This window comes from Fukomys damarensis, unplaced genomic scaffold, assembly GCF_012274545.1.
Source record: "Fukomys damarensis isolate Sample0158 unplaced genomic scaffold, DMR_v1.0_HiC HiC_scaffold_12, whole genome shotgun sequence".
NCBI classification, from domain to species: Eukaryota; Metazoa; Chordata; class Mammalia; order Rodentia; family Bathyergidae; genus Fukomys; species Fukomys damarensis.
Window position 1 is genome coordinate 15,925,822 of NW_022900924.1, and position 21,732 is coordinate 15,947,553.

Genomic DNA, 21,732 nt, shown 5'->3' on the forward strand with positions numbered 1-21,732 from the left:
CCTCCCCTCCCCTCCCCTCCCCTCTCTTCCCTTTCTCTCCTCTCTCTCCCCTCCCCCTCTCCTTGCACTTGTGAGGCAGGTGTGGTGCCCCTGAGCTGAATCCCCAGCCCTACTGCTTTTATTTTTAAAAAGAAGAGTAGATTCCCGTTCCAGAGAGCAGTAGCTTCCTACAGAGTGTTTATAGGTGTTCAGAAAGCCAGAATTGAGTTCAGTCTCCATCAAACAAGTTTGGAGAAAGGGATATTTTGCCTGTTTGGATATTTATGGTGTGTACTGTATCATGTGATTCCTTCCTAGGTGTTCTGCAGCAGGAACACTGTTTATCTTTTTTCCTGAGTGTATCTCTGTTAGCCTGTATCCCTTTTCTAGGAAGACAGCCTAGACCAGTAATGGTGAACCTTTTAGAGCTTTCAATGATAACAGCTTGCTGTGGCATGTGTTATTATGTCTTTCAGACAAAGGTGTTGTTATTGTATGGTTTGATTTTTTTTCTAAACTAACACCTCAGTATTCAGGTTTAATTGCAGTGTTGGCACTTTGCAATGAATAAATGGGTTTTGGGTTGCAGTTTGGCACTCAATCTCCAAAAGGTTTTCCATCACTGGCCTAAGAGATGCCAATGTGGGTGTTTTTAATACTGAAGTCATATCACAATAATCTCTATACCCTGCAGGGCATAAAATACTGGAAAGGGCCAGGGGTTTAGCTCAGTGGTGCCGCTGCCTGCCTCTCAAGAGCAAAGTTCTGAGTTCGATCCCCAGCACCCACCCACCCTAAAATACTGGGAATTATACTTGTGTTTTGGGAAAAAAAACTGCTCTTAAGATTGCTGATGACACTTGTGCTACTGAAGCTCCAGTCTACCCTTGCTCTGCCTCTGTGTGCCGCAGCATCTGTTCTTTGACCCCCTCTGCTTCCTTCTTAGCAATGGCCGAGCTGTGCACTACAATGGTTCCAGTCTGCTGCAGTGGAAGAGCGTCCGCTTAGACGTCACTCTCTCTCCCGGTGAGTGTGGCTGGAGTTATTTTACCTCGTGGATTTCTGTTCATCTCAAACTTGGGCCTAAAAGGGTTAAAGTTAAATAAATTTAGCAACAAGAAACAGATGATTTGTGTTTTAGTGAAAACCAGCCCTGTCACTGCTGCTCCACAGTTAACACCACACCTTCGTATATGATGCTGTCATCCTCACAGCCTCTGATAGCCAGGAGACGTGTGTTCTTGTTCCCACTGTTGTGTGGTTGAAATCTAGGTGTTTACTTGGCAGTAAGAGGTGAACTGTGCGGTGCCTGCCCTGTTTTCTGCTGTAGGTGATGTGGCAGGAATCGGCTGGGAGAGAACCGAGGGGACCCCACCTCCTCCAGGGCAGCCGGCCAAGGGACGAGTATACTTCACGTACTGTGGGCAGCGCCTCTCTCCATACCTCGAAGATGTCTCTGGTGGCATGTGGCCTGTGGTTCACATTCAGAAGAAGGCAAGTTACCGGCTGGGAAAGGAGAACACATTCTTAGTCATTTGTTCATCAGGAAGAGAAAGTGGAAGGCACCCACGTGTGCTGTTGTAGGGGCCTTGAGGCACACAGTGACAGAAGGGAGGGCAAAGTGAATCTCAGCAAGGGGTTTATTCCTTTGTGCGGACCCCACAGTCTTGGATTGGGTGATGCTCCGTCAGGAACATAGTGCTTAGCTACTCTGACCCATTGACCTCATCCCTGAAGAACAACGCAGGGAACACTGCTGTCCTTTCAGATGTCAGGGAAATCATTCTGCAGCTGGGTTGCGAGAGTGACCCTCTTGGGTTGCTTAGTGTGCCAGAATTTGGAGGAGTCTCTGCTAAAGACTCAGTCACCCTGCTGCGCACGCCCCAACCCCCAGTGTCTAGGAAGCATAATTACTGACTCCATGCTACCTGCCCGAGTTCATATGCCCACCCTAATCTGCTCAGATAGCCCAGCCGAAACACCCACAGACTAGGATATGTCTCAAAACCAGTGTCTCCTTGGCATATGGAAGTTAACATGTCCAGGACTGAGCTGAGCTCTGGCCCAAACTCAGAGCTGCTGGTCCTCCTCCTCCCCAGAGATGGCAGTTCCTGCCTTCTGGTTGCCCAGGCCTCCTTGACTCCTCCTTTTTCTGTTGCCCAACCCCCAACATGTCAGCAAATGTTATTTGCTCCTCCTTCAAACTGCCTCCAGAACCTGACCATTTAGCCCATTCCTTCCCTAAACACCTGGCCTGGCCACCATCATCCCTTGCACGTGTTGAATTTATCACTAATTGTTCCCCAGCTCTTCTCAGGCCCTTTCTTGCCCTTTACGCAACTTTCTACACAGCAGTCACAGTGATCTTTAAAAGTGTTTGGGCCTAGGGCTGGCGCGTAAGGGTAGGGCACTTGCCTACCACGTGTAAAACCCTAGGGTTGATCTCTAGCACTGAACAAAAAAAAGGTTAGTTAGAATGTTGTTCCTCTATTCCAAACCAGTGTCAGTGGTCTCCTATGTTACAGGATAGAAAAGCCCAAATCTTTGTGATCCTGTAAGACCCAGCCTTATACCGTGTCTCTGATACCATCTTTCACCTCTTTATTTGTTAAATGAATTAAAGATGCCAGAAATTTAAGCAGCTTGCTCCATTCATTCATTCATTCATTCAGCAAATATTTATCAGATGCCCAACATATGTCAAGCACTGTGTCAAGCTTTGGGTACAAAACAGTGAGCTGTTTCCTTACAGGGTTATAATCAGTTGGAAGAATTGAGCATTGGTGAGCTAATCACCAAAATCTATGTGTGTAATCACAGACTTACTAAATGCAGCAAGTAAGATGTTAGTCTCCAGGGGAGCAGGTTCCAAGCCAGTCTGATCCAGTCCCTATGTCCCTGAAGAAGTGATGTTCAAACCAAGTCTGGAATTAACACTGGAGTTAACTGTTCCCAACAAGGCAGAGTTGGAAGAAAGAATGTTCCAGGTGGAGGAGCAACATGTGCAGGGTTTCAGGTGGAAAGAAACAGGGTTGGGAACAAGAGATCCTGTGACTTACTAGCTAAGAGCCTGAGCACAGGGCAGGAGGAAGGGCGGCTCTCTAGGCACCAGATCCAGGCACACCAGCCCCCACCAGTCAGAATGACCTTCTGATTTAACATTTAGTGAAGTCAATCTAGGGTGTTAAAGAAATCAGTAAAATAAACCAAAGTCTTTTCAAGTCTTTTATATGATCTCCTTTCCAGAACACAAAAACTCGAGCCAATTTTGGCTCCTGCCCATTTGCCTATGCCGAGGGACAGGCCCATCGCAATGCCGCCGACCTGTGCACTGACCTGGCAGAGGAGATCAGTGCCAACTTTGAGGCCCTGCCCTTTGCCATGGCATCTGACAGTGACAATGATGCTGGCACCAGTATTGCATCAGACCCAGGCACCCATGGACCACCGTGCCGGATTGCCGCTGTGGCCACCGCTCAGCAACGTAAGCTGCCTCTCCCTAGTACCCCCTGCTAGCTGGGAGTGTGGGTGCTGGGCACCCTACAAGCCCCCTTGCCTGGGGTTTCCCCTCTCTAGTCTGAGGCGGCGAGCTCAAATGCTATGGGGTTGCAGCCCGAGTGGAAGAACAGTGGTGGAAAGGAGGCACAACAGCCAGGAAAGCACATTTCTGCGCTCTTACAGGAATATTTGGTACTAACAGGATAGTGTTAGACAGTGAAAGCCCCTAAAAGTTTATGTGAAATCTCTTCATTTTATGATTTTACTCATTTTTAAAATTTGCTTTAAAACTGAGCCTGGCGGGCCTGGGATTTATCTCAGTGGTTCTGCTATGTGCCTCGCACACATAAGGTCCTGAGTTTGATCCCCAGTACAAAAAAAAAAAAAAACAAAAAAAAAACAAAAACAAATTCAGCCTGACATGGTGGCACACACCTGTAATTCTAGCACTCAGGTGGCTGAGGCAGGAAGATTGCTGTAAGTTCAAGGCCAGCCGGAACTACCTAGGGAAACTGTTAAATAAATAAATAACTGATGTCATCATAGGATAATAAACTGCCACTGTAGAATCTGGGTGGTGGGTACTTAGGTGTGCACTAAAAACTTTCCTGATTCTTTGAGAAATTTCTCAATCAAATTTAGTAAAACTGAGCTCACCAAACTGTCTTCAGGCCATGTTTGAAACTGCTATGCAAACTGTTTTAAGAGTCTTTTTGGTTCTTTCTCATAGTAGAACCTTCCAAATTCTTCTGTGAGTTGCATGAATCACACCAGAAAAAAAAAAAACCTCTCAGAATTCATAGATGCTTTGCTGTTCCTTGGCTCTGTAATTTAAAATTCCTTGGCATACTAGGAGTCGTTCTGTCATGCAGATTCAGGGAGTTCAGTTTGTCCAAGGGTGAGAAGTTCATAATTTTCCCAGCCTGCTCTTGATTACATTTCTCTGTCGTGATGCTTTGTTACAGAGTATGATAGCGATACCTCCTGTCGTTACAAAGTCGAGCTCAGCTATGAGAATTTTATCACATCTGGCCCAGACCCTCACCCACCTCCCATTGCAGATGATGAAAGTGATGACGATGACGATGATGACATCCCACAGGTAAGACCCAAGGACATGGTTTAGGAATGGGTGTCACTCAGTTATTCAATACTGGGGATTGAACTCAGGACCTTGAGCGCTTGCCAGGCAGGTGTGGTGGCACTGAGCTACATCCACAGCCATAGGCGACACTTATTAAGCCCCCTTGGGATTCTGACACACGTGCACAAAGCCAGCAGGGTTTTTCTTTTTTTCTTTTCTTTTTTTTTGTACTGGGGATCGAACTCAGGTCCTTGTGCTTGAGAAGCAGGCAGCGGAACCGCTGAGCTAAATCCCCAGCCCTTGCCTCATCCATCTTTCTAAGCCATCTATCAATAGCTGACTCTGTCCAGCTTAGTGGCTGAGTAGAGGTCCAGGTTTGGAGAAATGAAGGACCTCGTAAGTAACTGCAGCAAGTTTCAGAATGCAATGGATGTGCCTCTGTGGCTTTTGAGGGCAAGGAAGAGCTTGCTCCTGTTGAGATGTCCCTCCTTGCATCTGAGGGGTACACGTCCCACAGATCCTGCACCATTACTGGCACTGGGGGGCAGTATTCTGGGGGAGCTGGGAGAGAGGGAAGGCATGCTGCCTGCGCCACATGCTTCTCTGCTCACGAGTTTCCTTCTCCTTCCAGGAGGACCACTATGCCTTGCTGGTGAAAGCCTGGGAGACCAAGGTTTTTCCCACCATCCGAAGGCGTTTCCGCAATGAGGCAGAGCGGAAATCAGGCCTGGACCAGATCAAAGGGGCTTTACAACTAGGTCTGGTGCTTTTTGTTCTCAAGAGGAGCTCATTGCATGGCTTGGAGAGATGCGGGGTAGATGTAAACCAGGAGAGGCACTTCTTGAATGTTATGCCTGACCTGACAGTGGTATTTTGATATTTTCTCCCCGTCAGGGAGTTTGATGTTTTTTGCTTCTATTGCTGGGTTTTTGCTTGTCAGTGTAGCTCTAATGTTTTAGGATGGTGGGCTGCTAAATACGACTGGAATGGTGTCTTGAGAAGCCGTGTAGCCTGGTGACCAACAGTCACAACTGAAGTCACAGATGTGCTGTTTACCAGTTGTGGGAGCTTGGGCTTTCCTTATCTTTAAAATAGAACTAATAATGGCAACCATTTCATCTGCACATATGAAGTAAGTTAGCTGATAACAGCTAAGGCTCCTAAGAGCTGTGCCTGACACACAGAAAGCATTCAGTTACTATACTTCTAACTGTCCAAATGATGATGGTGGTGGTGGTGTTGAGGTTCTCCCCTTTGTAGAGTGGTGGCAAAGGCTGAAAGGAAGATAGAGAGGCGGGTTATAGTGTCCAGAGACCGCTGCTGTAAGAATGGATTGGCCTCCTCTCGTCAGCTCCCCAGGAAGGCTAATAAAACCAGCCCTGAGCTCTGCAAGTTGGGTTCTTCATTACAAAAGGATAATGGTCTTTCTCTTTTCCACCATTCCTTTTGAAAACATTGCAAAGATTATCATTCTGTAATTCCAATATTAGGCCACAGTTCTTGATTATTCTGTCTGATGCTTCTTTCCATAAGCATCTTTCTGTAATTGTACCCCCTTTTTAAACTGTGCTCAGAAAATTGCCACACCTTTTCATTACAGCAAGGCCAGGGAATAAAAGAACAGCAGATAAGTGTGATGGAGATCGGCCTGTTTAAAAGCAGGTACTATCAACCCCCGTTCTTTTGCGCGCAACTTCCTAAGCACTGTGAGGTCTAAGACAGCAGAGGCAAATGGAAACATTGGGCCCCACCTCACTGTACTCTCCCCACAATGCTTTCTTCCTTCTTTTTTTGTTTTGTTTGTTTGTTTGTTGTTTTAGGTCTTTGGAAACTTTATTGACTTAGTTTATTACTTAATTGTGGTCACTTTTGCTGTTGAATGTAGTAATATGTTCTTTCTCCAGGAAGAAAGAACAGAGAAAATCTTAGTAGAGTTGACTTGGCTCAGTTCTCTGTCTCTCTTAAACAAGCAACATGTGTTTATTGTAGTAAAAGTAACTCACAGCACATAAATCTATAAAGTAAGAAATGATACTACCCACAGTTTTTGTTCTTCATTTATCCTATAGTTTGTTCCTTTGGATTAACTAAAATAAAATGACTGTAATGATGTACCACCATTTTTAATCATCTGTGTGGCTAAACTCTAGTTATTTTCATTTTTTGCTGCTGTTGTTCACCAACAGTGGTGCAGTGAGTGTTCTTGTACCTTTGCACACTTGTGCTTGTGTTTCCATGGGAGAGATCTGAGGGAGTCCTAGAAGTAATGCATTGAGTGTTTAGACTTGGTAGAAACTACAGAACTACCTTCCCCCAAAGGGTACTTCCCCCGCATAAACTGGGTGTGAAAAATTCCTTGTCATTTTGCTTTAGATACCAGTCAATGTCATGGGTGATCTCAAAATTATGTACCCTGTGGACAGTTACCTGGTGTGTTGTGTTTTCAGGCATGGTGGACATTGCCCGACAGACAGTTGAATTTCTTTATGAGGAGAATGGTGGCATCCCCAGAGACCTTTATCTTCCCACCATTGAGGACATTAAAGACGAAGCAAACAAGTTCACAATTGACAAAGTTCGAAAAGGTTTTGCTTTCTTCTTTACTACACATGTGAAATTTCTGATGAAAAGAACAGTTGAATTTTCCCAGGCAGGAGCCACTGAGCTAGGTGCAGAGGCCCACTTTGGCCTCTGGTGCTCGCTCCCATGTTGCCTTGCTCACTGGGAGGGTCTTGAGAGTAAAGGAGGGAAGTGGGGTTCCAGATGGGCCTCTCTGCTTAGTCCCAGCTTCTGAACTAACAAACCTCAAACACAGTGTTTGCTTGGCTTCTTAGAACTTTAATAGAATATATTCTTTGATTTAAAATCTATTGCAGGGGCTGGGGATTTAGCTCAGTGGTTACAATGCCTGCCTCACAAGCACAAAGTCCTGAGTTCAATCCCTGGTACCAAAAAAACAAAACAAAAAAAATCTATTGCAAGCTGAGTGTGGTGGTACACATCTGTGATCACAACACTTGGGAGACTGAAGCCAGCGTGGGCTACACAGCGAGAACCTGTCTCAAAACAAAACAAACAAAAACATTGCTTATTTCAAAGACATGAGAGAAAACAGAAGAGTGCAAAAGAGAGTTTAAAACTATGCCTCCAGAACATCATGCAGAGGAAGTATAACTCACATGCCTTTTAGAGGCTGGAGTGGTAGAGGGCATACTTAGCATTCCTGAGTTCTCCTGGGTTTGATCCCCAGCACCATAACCAACAACAGAATTCACCTTTTTAAAGTGTACAGTTCAGCAAATTTTAGAATTTCACAAAGTTACTGCCTCTAATTCCTTAGCATTTTTATCCATTCCCCAAAAGAAACCTTATGTCCCTTCACTCCTCCTCCTTTCCCCCAGCCTCTGGGAACTGCTGCTCTGCCTTCTGTCTCTGTGGATTTATCTGCTCTGAACATTTCCTAGAGATGGATTCATATAACATGGGTCTTTTTTGTCTGGCTTCTTTTTTAACCAGGTTCATCTGTGTTGTAACGTATGTCAATACTTTATTACTTCTTATGGCCAAATAATATTCCATTGTGTACCTATTCCCCCACCTTTTTTTTTGTGCTGGGGATCAAACTCAGGACCTTGTGCTTGTGAGGCAGGTGGCAGCGCCACTGAGCTAAATCCCTGGCCCCCATGGCCCATTTTTGCTTATCTGTTCATCCACTGACAGATATTTAAGTTGATTCCATTTTTCTATTATGAATAATGCTGCTGTGAACATTTGTGTACAAATTTTTGTTTGGACGCGTATTTTCACTTCTCTTAGAGTATGTATCCCAGTTTGTAGGAATGGAATTGCAGGGTCATTTGGTAACTTTATGTTTCACTTTTTGAGGAGTTGCCACAGTATTTTCCAAAGCCACTGCAGCATTCCCATCAGCAAGGATGAGGGCTCTGATTGCTGTGTGTCCCTGTTAGCACTCATAGCTGTCTGCTCCATAACTGTCTGTCTCATGATTAACTGGTCATCTCATGGATGTAAAGTAGCTTGCTGTGGCTTTCTCATGTGTTTCCTAATGATGAATGACTAATAATGAACATCCTTTCATGAGTTACCTTTCATTTCTTTTTGGAGAAATGTTTATTCAAATCCTTTGCCTATTTTTAAATGGTTTTTTATCTTTTTATGTGTGAATTGTCAGTGTATTATAACATTTTGTCATGTTGCTTTCCAGGCTGAGCTGCATTCTTTTTGGTTATAACCAACTAAAGATATTGTTAAATGCTATAGAGCTACTGTAGAATACAGTAGAGGCTCTCATGGTAAGATGGTGATTCCTCCTGAAGAAACTTCTCCTTCTACCTCCTCAGGTCTCACAGTAGTAACCCGTTCTCCAGACAGCAATAATGTAGCCAGCAGCACTGTTGGAACTGCTTTGCCAAAATTTGCCATCCGAGGGATGCTGAAAACCTTCGGGCTCCATGGAGTCGTCTTAGATGTCGATTCAGTAAGTGAACAGCCATTGAGATTAAGACACACTTTTAGGTATGCAGAGCCTTTCATGCCCAGACTCCAAGTACCAAGGATGTGCCTAGGTGGGCCTAGCACACACGTGGTCCTGGGTTTAAGCTTCAGCACCGTACCAATGAACAAAAGTGATTCCATTGGGTTTCTCTTCAAAATAGGGATGAAAAAAAAATGCTATCATGTTGAATGGCTTATGTGAGATTTTTCACATGTCCAGATGAGGATTGATGGTACTTTGAAAGCCCTCAGCTCTCAGCGCTGTCAGCCCCTCTGGCCACACCATGTGTCAGCCATATCCAGCTTCCCTATATTGTCCCTGCCCAGATCCCAGGGGAAATTCTTCTGTGTCCATGATAAATGGGTGACCTGCCATTGCCAGGATTGTTACATAGGCATAAATCAGAGAACGAGCCCTGTCTTTGATCATGTCATTTCATTAATTCCTTCAACCTGTTTCCCCAGCTGTCAAATGTGTGTTTTGAATGCCATCAGTAGTTTTTGTCATTGTACAAAGCTCCTGTCTGGTACTCATAAGGATTTGGAGTGGATGGGCAGAGAAGGAACTCAAAGGAGGGAGAAGTCAAAGCAGGTTCCTCACTGGGTTTAATGGTGCACACCTGTAACCCCGGCACCTGGGAGGCTGAAGTAGGAGGATCACCATGAGTTCAAGAAAGTAAACAGGCTTTTACCTGATTCTAAGGCTGCAAGCACACTCTTGGTTTGTCTTTGTTTTGTTGTTTTTGTTGTTGTTGTTGTTGTATTTTGGTATGAGGGATCAAACTCAGGACCTTATGTTTGCAAGTCAGGTGGAGGCACCACTGAGCTAAATCCCCAGCCCTTGCAGGCACACTCTTGGATTTGAGACATTTCCCATGTGAAAAAAACTGATGAAATTATACAGAGATCATACCTAAGGGTTTGATGAAGAAGTGTCCCTCATTATGTAATACAGGCTTTGGTACCTGGCTGTCTAGGATATGGATAACGTTAGGTACCCATTAATGCTTTGAAAATGACCTTTCAAAAATTTGTATCTTCAGCTAGGCGTGGTAGCGCACGCCTGCAATCCCAGCAGTCGGGAGGCTGAGGCAGGAGGATCGCTGTGAGTTTGAGACCAGCCTGGGCTACATTGTGAGTTCCAGGTCAGTCTCCCTACACAGTGAGACCCCATCTCAACAACAACAACAACAACAACAAATTTGTATCTTCAAATGTGTGTGATGATGCATGCCTGTAATCCCACCATTTGCAGAGACTGAGGCAGGAGGATTGAGCCCAGTTTGGACAATTTAGTGACTTAGCCTGACCTTGTCTCAAAATAAAAAAATTAAAAAGGACTAAGATGTAGTTTGGTACCAAGGGTCTTGGATTCAGTTTCCAGTACTACCCAAAGAATGTATATATCTTCAGTGCACCATTTTACCAGATTTTAATTTTTTAAAGAGGGATTATTGACTGATAGTTCACTGAGGTGAACTTTCAAACAGAAAATTCTGTCATTATTCATCTCCCATTACCTTTTGATACAAAGTTCCAATTTTTGTTATCAGAAAATAACTACTAACAATCGCTTCTTGTCATTTTGGCTAAGATCAAGTGTAGAAAATAACTATCATTATTTTGTAGCAATGGAAGTGAATGACAATAAAAATTAGAAGCCTAGTAAAGTGGCACACACCTGTAATTTCAGCACTGAGGGGGGCTGAGGCAAGAGGATCTCAAATTTGAATCCTGCTTGAGCAACTTAGTGAGGCCCTGTCTCAAAATAAAAAGCTGGGGATAGAACTCACTTCTAAACTACCCCTGGAGGGCCGGAGATTTAGCTCAGTGGTTCCACTGCCTGCCTGGCAAGCACAAGGACCCAAGTTCAATCCCCAGTACCAAAAAAAGAAAAGAAAAAAAATACTCTGGTTTCTCTTCAGATCGCGTAAATCTCTCTCTTTCTTTCTCTCTCTCTTTTTTTTTTGTTTTGTTTTTTTTAAGACAGGGTCTCACTATGTAGTTGAGACTGACCTGGAACTCACTAGTAGTCAGGCTGGTCTCGAACTCATAGCCATCCTCCTGCCTCAGCCTCCCAAGTGCTGGGTTTACAGGCATGTGCCACCATGCCCGGCAAATCTTTCGCCTTTTACTAAACTACCTCTGGAGGGCTGGGGATTTAGCTCAGTGGCATTGTGCCTGCCTCACAAGTCCAAGGTCCTGAGTTCGATCCATGGTACCATAATAAATAAATTACCCCTGGGTTGATCCCTTGTACTGAAAAAAAGAAATTAGAAAAATAAAAATTTTGTTAATCATTCTCTTTCTCAAGTCATTTGATTCACTTTGTTTTAATTATCCCTAAATAAACACACACTAGTATTTAAATCTATAATGTATACGTGTTTTATTTTTCTACCAATAAAATAAAGCCATTAGATTCCTTGCTTTTAAAAAATTAACATTAAAATACTACAGCTTTTACTTGACAATAATATATGTTGAAATATTGCTCTGTTCTCTTTAAATCACTAACTTGTCAGTATATTGGTGGAAAACTGATACACTATTAGTACTAACCAGATGCTTTCAAAGTTTTAGGCTTAATCATTGACTTGAAGCTAGTATTTATTACTGTAGTCTAGTAATATAAATATATTACTTTAGAGATATGTACATACATGTTTGTATATACTTGTGTGTGGATAAACACATATATGTATATTTTGTTTAAAAATTTTTCTGTTTTGATTGAATTTTAAAAATTAACTGACTTTTAGCCTTTCTGTGTTAATTAATTTGTTTGTTTGTTTGTTTGTTTATTGTGGTACTGGTGATCAAATTCGGGACCTTGCACTTGCAAGGCAGGTGGCAGAACAACTGACTTACATCCCCAGCCCCTGTGTGTTAATTTATAACTGAGAATTTTGGATGTAAAAAGATTGAAGTGTGTTATGTATGTGTACCACCTCTCCATGATGAATGTAATCATATGAACTGCAAATGTACTACAAAAAAAGTATGTGTGTGTGTGTGTGTGTGTGTATGTATGTATGTATGTATATGAATATATTAAACATGGAGTTGGGGTGTAACTCAACATTACAGTCTTTGGCTAGCACACTCAAATCTAGCACTACAAAATAAAGAAGGAAGGAAGGAAATAAATTGTTAAACATTTCATGGCATACAGGCATTACAGAGGAGAGACTGTTCATGGTGGGGGCAAAGCAAGTAAGAGACAACTACAGCTCTTTCTATCCCTTATGTCTTATCCAGGCTACTTAGGGTGGGCAGCACTCACATTCTTAATGCTAGTACCCTTGAGCCTAGCACTGTACCATGAGTCAGCCCCAGCATCATGTATTCTACATCTAGCCATCTCTGAAAAGCCCCACCTATAACCACATGAGACTTTGGGGGAACATCTAGACACAAACTATAAAAAATATCTAAAAGCCAGGTCTTAATATATACATGTGTAAGTATAAACTTGGAAAACAAAGTCAATGCTCAGAAAAACCATCAGACACTTCCCTTTCCTGTTGTAGGTGAACGAGCTGGTGCAGGTGGAAACGTACCTCCGTAGCGAAGGCGTGCTGGTGCGGTACTGGTACCCTATTGATATGCTGGAGAGGCCCCCAGCAGGCTACCGAAGGACAGCCACCAATGGACTGGTCACACTGGACAATACCAACCTTCAGATTCACAGGTAAACGTGAGCCCTTCTTTCTGACAGGCCAGAGAGCACTCACTGTTTTTCCACATGTGCCATTTACCCTTGACAAGAAAGCTTTTCCATCAGAAGTAAGAGAGAAGGTGGTTAGGAAAGGCGGCAGCAAAGTAACAGGATTTGAGAGTAGTTGGGGGATCTGGAATCGCCTGGCCTATGCCGCATCCATGTGGATTGGAGAGACTAGGGCGGCTAGAGACTGGAAAAGTATGTAGAAAGTTCCACAGAGTAAAGCGAGTCAAGAAAAGACAGTGAAGAGATGGTAAGCCAGGAAGCCTAGGCATCATGTGGGCAGCCAGCCCATCTCTCTCAACGCTAACCAGATGTCCTGGAGTGCTGGCTCTGCTTCTGGCACTGGCAGGAAACAGAGGTGCCACAGGCATGTGCTGCCCCCAGGGGATGAAAGGTAAACTGAGAATCTGGCAAAGGTCCCACCATGTGTGTTACCAATTCCCTGAGAATTGTTCCTTTCAGTCCTAAAAAGCCTTGCAGTGGGTCAGAATGTAATAATAAATGGAGTCCTCTGATAAAAGCCTCCATAAACTATCATTCACACAGGCCACTCACTAGCTGCCATTTTCTCAGAGGCTGTCCATCTGGAGCCACATTAGAATGGCCTAGACTTTGTGCTCCCTGCAACTCCGGGGATACATGTCCAGCTGCCTCCTTGCTGTCTCCACTTGGCTACTGTACCTCCCCATTAGGTGGTCTTCACTGTACAAGACCAAATCGCTCACACTTGGTGACGCTTAGGCAAGACACGGGGCAGAAAGTAAGGCATGCCCTGCTGCAGAAGCACGGGGCTGTCCAGTGGGAGTCCTCGGTGTCAGCACCGGCAGGGTTCACATGCTGGCCACACAGCCCTGTGTCCCAAGCCAGAGCTGGCGTCTCCTGGGACAACTTCCCCAGCAGCTTCCAGGGATTCTGGGACCAAGGCACTGAGGCCTCCCTGTGAGAATGTTCTCTTCCTCAGTCCTCCTAGGCCAGATGCTACCATTGCCGCTCGGGGGTGGTCCTCACTGTAAGCAGCACCTGATAACGTGCTGACATTCTTTGTCGGGGTTTTATTTGGTCTGGGGTTTTGTTATTTTTTTGTGTTTCTGAGGATTGAACCCAAGGAGTAATGAGCTATATCCCCAGCCCTCTTTTCATATTCTGAGTCAGGATCTTGCTAAGTTGCCCAGGCTGTCCGCAAACTTGTGATCCTTAGCCTCTTTAAGGTGGCTTCTTTGGCAGGTTTTTAGAACTGAGCTCAGAGGAGGCTAACCAACAACAGTTCTTCTGTAGATCAGGAAAGGGTTTTGTGAACCTTTTAATCAAAAAATAGGCATCTCAGACTCAGAGTCTGGATGTGGTGGCACACACCTTTAAACCTTGCACTCAGGAGGCTAAGGCAGGAGAATCACTGCAAGTTGGCCACCCTGGGATATATAGTAAGTTAAAGAGCAGCCTGAACTATATAGTGAGACCTTGTCTTAAAAGGAAGGAAGGAAGGAAGGAAAGAGGGCGGGAGGGAGGGAAAAATAAGACAGACAGAGACACATGCGAGCCGGCAGGCAAATATCTCATGTTCTCCCTTATGTGTAGAACCTAAAGAAGGTGACAAGAAAGTAGAAGGGAGGTTGTTTTTAGACTAGGGGACTGCAGTAGGTCGGAGGTGATTGGGGTGCATATGAGCAAAATACAGTATACACACTGAAAGTGAAATGAGAGGAGGGGAGGGTGGGGGAGCAGTGGGGGCAAAATGATCAACTGTGTTATGTGCACGTACGGAAACCCATGACTGTATAACCAGTTAAAAGGGAGTGGAAAGAAATGATAGGCACCTAAAAGGTTGCATGTGAAGTGGAATCTGCTTTTCTCCAGACCTACTCCTCTGGCCTTCCCTGTATGGAAGGGACTGCAGCCATCCTTTTCCTCCCCGTCCCCTGGGACCCTTCAGCAAGCCACCTCCATCCAACCATGTTCTGTGCGTGCCAGTCTACCTCAGCCCTCACTTCTGCCCGCCACAGCCAGTTTCCGTGAGTGCTCTGCAAGGGCGATGCTTAGAAGCACACTGGATCTCTTTCCGCCAGTTCGGCCCTTCCCAGGCTACCCGCCTCCCTTGGCTCACAGACCCCACAGGAGCCTCCAAGTCTGCCCGCCCCTCCTCTGGCCACGCTGGCCTCTACGCTGCTCCAGACACCAGTTCCCAGTTCCATTCCTCTTCCGGGCTCTGTGTGGCCTCAAGCTGGTCGTGCAGATGGAGAGCAGCCCCTTCGGACAGGTCTCGCTACCACACCTGGGGCTTGTTCCCTTCTGCTGCTGAATGGTGGCACTGGGTAGACATGCCACTGAAGAAATGGCACTTGGGTTGCCACTACTTTTTGGCTTTTAACCACTGACGCTGCTATGAACGTACATGTACAAGATTTTGCCAGGCAGGTGTGGCGCCACTGAGCTAAATCCCCGGCCCAAGTTTTTGTATGAACATACATTTTCCTTTTTTCCAAAGGGCTTTTTGAGTTGGGGCGGGGGGGAAATCAAGCACAATTAATATGGTTTTGTTTAAGACACCAATGACTCCACACTTGGGCACAGAATGTGGGGCTGGCAGAAAAGCCTGAGGTGTCCTCTCCCCAGCCCGTCGGTGCAGGCCGGCGCACCCCCACTCAGTGCGTCACCCGTTCTTCCTGCAGAGAGCTGCTGCGGTGTGAGGCCGCGCTGGCCCGGCTCTACTGCCGCATGGCCCTGCTCAACATCTTCGCCCCCAAGCTGCCTCACCTGTTCACCCGCCTATTCCACATCCCCGCCGTCCGAGACATCACCCTGGAGCACCTGCAGCTGCTGTCCAATCAGCTCCTCGCTCCTCCACTGCCAGGTGAGGCTGTGCTGCCGCCGCCCCAGTCAGCAGCGGAGAAGACTGCACATCTGACCAGGCCTGGGGCAGCCGGGGAGTCCATTCCAGGGGCGGAGAGGCTGTCCCCTGAATCTGAAGACCTGGGACTGTACTGTGTGCTCTCTCTCTCTCTGGCAGATGGCAATTTATCCTGCACTTTCCATTTAACTTGTTGAATATTCATGGAGCTTCCTAGATTAACTGCAGGTCAAGGAAACTTGGCAGCTGTGCTGCTGCAGACATTCTTTGTGGCCCTGACAGCACAGCAAGATGTATCCCAGCTCAGGCCTTCCAGACCCGACCTGTTGAACATGGGAGGGACGCCTTATGGGCTGGTCCCTGTGTGTCTGCTAGACCTGGGCCTGCAGGTCAGGATGTCTGCTCCCCTGGGGAATACAAAGCGAGGAGTCTGCCCTCTCTTTTCCTAGGGCACCTCGGCCTCCAGCCAGCTCCCTTTGACCTCACAGCAACTAAGATGGGAGCAAGAGATGAGGGTGGGGAGGAGGGACCCTGAGCCCCACAGCATCTCGAGCAGTCACCTTCTAGCTCACAACCTGGCAGTCCCAAACAGCATATGTGTGCCACATCCTCACTGGCCCACCACTGAGGCTTGGAGCACTTTGCCATGATGACCCTGGACCTTGCTCTGTAAACTCCATGCTAAGGCCCCTTGTGGTTCCTCAGTCCAGCTCAGCAGCCCAAGTAGCCAAGTAGGTCAGGCTCTGGACCTTCTATCCAAACAGCCTCACTCTGCTTAAATTACTTTAGGCCAATTGTGGCAGTGAACACCTGTAATCCTAACACTCAGGAGGCTGAGGCAGTAGGATTGCCATGAGTTCAAGGCCAGACTAGGCTACACAGTGAGTGCAAGCTTAGCCTGAACTACATAGCAAGACCCTGTCTCAAAAAAAAAAAAAAATTTATTTTAGGCAACAGTTGTACTACTAAAAAAGAAATCCAAAGGCCAGCAATCTCCTGAGTATCACCGTCAGAGTATCCGAGTGGTGATGTCTGTTACCCAAGATGTGATACACGCGCGAGAAGCTGCCTGAGTCCAGCTCATCTGGATGGCCATTTGTTATGCATTCCTTGGGCTCTCACAACCACGGGCTGCTTGGGTCCCTATAAACATCCGCCTGCCTCCCTGTCCGCAGGTGGCACCATCAGCTCCAGCTCTATCCTCCTGGCACAGTCTCTGCAGCACTGCATCCACTCCCAGAACTGCTCGGCCACGGACCTCTTCTACCAGGGCAGCTCCCAGACCGTGAGAGAGTGGCTCAATGTGGCCATCACCCGCTCCCTGCACCAGGGTGAGGACAGCCTCCTGGAGCTGACCAAGCAGATCTGCTCCTTCCTGCAGGTAATGGCCTTGGCCTCCAGCTCCCATTCTTAAGTAGAAGTCTTACTGGCTTGCTAAAAATTGCTCTTCTCTCTCCCTGCACCGCCATGCCTTGGCTTGCCTTTTCGTAGAAGCTCTTCGGCTATCTCTCCATGGCTTGCTTCCTTCCGGGGGCCTTTTTTGTTTGGGTCCATCACAGCATGTACTTTGGCTGATTGCTTCTGCTTGGCGAGACAAAAAATGAAATGCTTATGTTTCTCTGGTGGCTTTCCTTACTTAATGTCTCTTTGTAGACAGCACCAGAACAGTTCCCCTCTGAAGAGTTCCCAATTTCGGAGTCCAAAGTCAACATGGATGTTAATTTCCCTGGGGCAGCTTTTGTCGTTGTGTCTTGTAAAGAAAGTCAGTCTGGATTCCGCAAAGAGTAAGTTGCCCCTTCTCAAGAAGATGATAATGGGAGAAGAACTAAATGAATTCCTTTGACACTAGCAGAGGAAATATCTCAAATTGTCTTTGTTCTTAAATGCACACAATTTTTAAAGCTAATCTGCAGTTCTCCCGAATTGCCCTGTGTGGGGACGTGGCCCTGTAAAGAGTTGCCCTGAGGGGTGCCAGAGAGGAAGAGGACTCTGCCTGCTTCGCACTGAGCTTCCTCTGCTGTGTGAGGCCGGCATCTGTATTAATGCCTCCCTCCCTTCCTCCCAGCTCCTCTCTGTACAAGGCACCGTGGGCTCGCGTGCTTGTATACGGACTCGGCCACAAAGTGAAGCGAACTGGACAGCTGAACCTCATCGAGGCCGCCTGTTACCCTCGGGACGCGTCCCCAGCCAATACTGGGCTGGCCCCTCCACCCACCGCTGACCAATACCCTTCTGTGGTCCTCTCCACTGACAGGGTCCACATCAAACTGGGTGAGTCTTCCGCAGCTCCAGGAGATGCCAACAGCGGGCAGGTGTGCTCTGTGGCCTCCCTTTGGGAGATATGGGGGTTTTGTGTCTTGGTGGGTTCCTACTGCCTAGGGCACTGTATTTGTGAGGCAGTAGGTTTGAAGACCTGGCAGAGGCTACCTGGGCTACACTGGGGTCCCCTTCTTTCACCAGCTGCACTGGCACGTGGCTGCTTGTCAGAACCGAACAGTCTCATCCTCACTTCACCCCAGGCTGTCACAATCCCAGGTCCTCTTCTCCACTTCTCTGGTGTGTGATTCATGGCCATCGTGAACTGACCACTGTCACCTCCCTAGAACCTTTGGTGATGCATCCAGGGTTTGATTTTCCAGCAGGCCCCATTTCTGTAATCTGGAAGCTGTCAGTGCCTGTCCTCTTCACAGACGGCCAGCAGACAAGAAGGTATCTCTGTTTCAGGCTTCCAGGGCTGCTCCTTGGTATGCCTGACAAGAAAAGACTAACATGTTTGCCAAGAACAATAATAAATTATATTTGCACTTTCGGACAGAAAAATGGGCCTTGACTTCTCACAGCGCCAGTCCTTGAAACACTGTTTCAATAGATGAAGGGACATTTCTTTGTGGGTATTTTTGTTTTGGTTTTGGCACCAGAGATTGAACTCAGGACCTTACACTTACTTGCAAGGTGGGCGTGGCTCCACTGAGCTATATCCTCCGTTAAAGAGACATTTCTTAAGTGATTTGGTCATTACTAAACAACTTGATGGTTTCTTCCTATTCACATCTATATTTTCATAGTCTGTCATCTACACTAGTTGATTTTTATATTTGACATTAAAAACAGGATGTGGTCCAGGGATTTAGCTCACTGGTTCTACTGCCTGCCTTGAAAGTGCAAGGTGCTGTGTTTTATCCCTAGTACCACAAAAAAACAAACAAAACAGGATATGATCAGGGTGTGGTGGTGTACACCTATAATCCCAGCACTTGGGAGGCTGAAGCAGGAGGATTGCTGTGAATTCAAGGCTAGCCTGGGCTGCATAGATCTGGTTGAGGTGTAACACATTGATAGAGCATATGCCAGACCCTGGGTTCAATCCCCAGCACCAAAAAAGCAGACAAAACAGAGGCTGTATGTTACCTTTCTCCAGTGAGCAGTCCCCGAAGGACGTGTGAGCCAGTGTGCTCCTGCTGACTCGGCCAACACCCCAGTGCTCCAGTGTAGGTCTGAGCAGCACTCAGAGGGCGGCTGGGGTGGAGGTGGAAGTGCACGCATCAGGTGTTGGGACTTCTTCCCTTCTGCTGAAGGCAGCCTTGACCAGATGCGGGCCACTGTCAAAACAGAGGTTAGTAAGAAAATTAAAGCCCAGTGCCAGGCGGCTGGAGCTGTAACTTAGTAGTATCCAGCACTACCTCCCCCCCAAAAAAAGTGAGAAAAAAGTAGGGAGAGAAAACCAAGGTCTTGGTATCCTTGTGTCTTAGGGATAACCTGCTTCTCCACTGTGTCGTCTTCATGGGATTGCAGCCACACAAAAGGACTGATTGTTTCTTTTCCAAGTTGGGGAAGGTCCAGTAAAGCATGTTTTGTTTTTTGTTTTTTGGGGGTTTTTTTTGGTACAGGGGATTGAACTCGGGACCTTGCACTTACGAGGCAGGTGGTGGCACCACTGAGCTAAATCCCCAGCCCAAGCATCTTTTTTTTTTTTTTTTTTGTACCAGGGATCAAACTCGGGACCATGTGCTTGCAAAGCAGGCTGCAGAACCACTCACTGAGCTACATCCCTGGCCCAAGCACCTTTTAAAGTATGACTAATTTCCATTCTGGATCATAAGGCCAATTGTTTTGTTTTGCTTTGTTGCTGAAATGTGGGGTTGCTAAGTTACCCTGGCTGGCCTCTAACTTGAGATCCTCCAGCCTCAGCCTCAGCCTCAGCCTCCAACATAAGCTGGGATTGCAGGTGTGCTCCACTGCACCCAGCCTGCCAGTTGGTGTCTACCTAAAGGGGAATGTTTACCACCTGTGTCCTGCAACTGCCCTCTGCCCCTTGCCCCAGCAGCAGGTGCACTTGGAAGCTGGCCTTATACCCTTTTGCACCTGCAGCTGCCTCTGACAGGAGTAACAGGGACTTACATTTCCTCCTGCCTCTTGAGGGTTGGACTTGCCAGCCCTGATTCTCCCTGCACACGTGGCAGGTCCTCTCCTGCCAGGCTTCCTTGGTTCAGGTGCCACCAAGCATCAGTTTGTTCTGGGCTCTTCTAGGAGTGTCTCCACCTCCCGGAGCCGTCCTGGTGTTACATTCTCTGCCCCTGGAGTTCCCACTGGCCGTGGCCTTTGCAGAGCAGCTGCTGTCCTGGAAGTCTGAGGATGGCGATGGGAAGTCGGAAGATGAGCCTGACACCATTCCCACATCGGTCCTCCTGCAGGTGGTGGAGCTGCTAGGTAAGGCCTCAAGAGCACAGCTGTGAGCGCTGGCGTGTGTGAGGGGCTGGGACCAGACTTGGGTGTGCAGCCCAGGTCCCAAGTCATGGCTTGCATAATAGAGGATGGCAGTAACCAGGAAAAGTTAATTTTGTCAGACTTTATAAATATGTGTCTTGTGACTGAGAGCAAAGAGTGGCACCAAAGTGAACAACGCGGCCAAAGCAAACCTTATGACTGCATAGCTCAGAAGGTTCATGAAGGGTGCAGGACTTGCGCAGTGGCAGATTTCGGTGTGGTGCATTCTCCCATAGGTACCTCTACCTCTAACAGATTCTAAGTGAAGGTCTGGGTATAATTATAGGGCTCAGTGGTAAGGTGCTCAAGGCCCTGGGTTCAGTCCCCAGTGAAAACGCACACGCGCACACACGCACAATAAATCTAAGGAAATACTGAGCTTTGATATCATCAGGTGCTCGTTTACATTTTTAGGGATGAAACATACTGATGTTTGCAACTTAAATAATCAAAACTTAATAAGAGTTTATGGATGCATAGAGGGATGGGTAGATGTGTAATAAAACAAATATATCATCTGTAGCATCTAGGAGGTAAGCATACACGTATTACTATAATGTATTACTATAATTTTTATATTATAATTTTTTCAACTTTTCTATAGTTTTGAATTTTTTCATAATAAGATATTAGAAGGGCAACAGAGTTACAAACTCAGATCGCTTCCGTGATCAGATAGCAAAGAAATAAAAGAGGAGAGAGGGGCCATAGCCCGTCGGGCAGCTCCTCACCAGATGAGGTGCTACCAGAGTTGTTATTATTGTTTCAAAAAAAGGCAAAAGTTCAGATTTTGAAATGAATTTCCCAATTTTTAAATGTTGGTAACTAATTGAAATTCTTTAAAACACGCCAGGCAGTGCTTGTGAGGTGAGCAGGGAACCACTGTGGTGGGAACAAGATGTCTACGACAGTCTCAGCTTGAGGTCGCCATGTGCAGTTTGGTGAGGAACTCTCTCCAAAGCTGTCCTCTTCCACTGTCTAATGGTACAATGAAGACAACGGAGGTGGTGATATGAGCGTTTCTAGTATCTAAGGGCCTGGCCCTAAGACCAGGGAAAGCATTGGCTTTTGACAAGGCCCAGGCCAACCATTCTCCAACATCATGTCTTCTGAGCGAGCAGGAAGCTCAGTCCCCTCCTTGGTGGGTCCTGGACCTAAGCAGAGGTCCTTTGTAGGTCCTGCTAGGAAATCAGCCCAGCCCTACCAGGCACGGAGACTCCCGGTCCAGGGACCTCTCCCTGTAGTGGGGCGGCTGACAAGATGAGGTCTGCCTCATGGCTGGCTCCATGGCACGTGGGTCTTAGGTGTTCATGACCTCGG

General features: G+C 46.6%; 1 protein-coding gene across 1 annotated transcript in view; it reads left to right on the plus strand.

Moving 5' to 3' along the window:
• The window catches only part of Hectd4 (HECT domain E3 ubiquitin protein ligase 4), a 187,571-nt gene that overhangs the window by 146,676 nt on the left and 19,163 nt on the right, over window positions 1-21,732 (plus strand). The window contains exons 48-60 of the mRNA XM_010604495.3: window positions 926-1,005; window positions 1,310-1,473; window positions 3,226-3,463; window positions 4,443-4,579; window positions 5,193-5,319; window positions 7,009-7,146; window positions 8,923-9,059; window positions 12,610-12,770; window positions 15,470-15,651; window positions 16,824-17,029; window positions 17,302-17,432; window positions 17,714-17,919; window positions 20,176-20,355. Coding sequence (XP_010602797.2) covers window positions 926-1,005; window positions 1,310-1,473; window positions 3,226-3,463; window positions 4,443-4,579; window positions 5,193-5,319; window positions 7,009-7,146; window positions 8,923-9,059; window positions 12,610-12,770; window positions 15,470-15,651; window positions 16,824-17,029; window positions 17,302-17,432; window positions 17,714-17,919; window positions 20,176-20,355 — 2,087 coding nt within the window. The remainder of the gene's footprint in view (window positions 1-925; window positions 1,006-1,309; window positions 1,474-3,225; window positions 3,464-4,442; window positions 4,580-5,192; window positions 5,320-7,008; window positions 7,147-8,922; window positions 9,060-12,609; window positions 12,771-15,469; window positions 15,652-16,823; window positions 17,030-17,301; window positions 17,433-17,713; window positions 17,920-20,175; window positions 20,356-21,732) is intronic.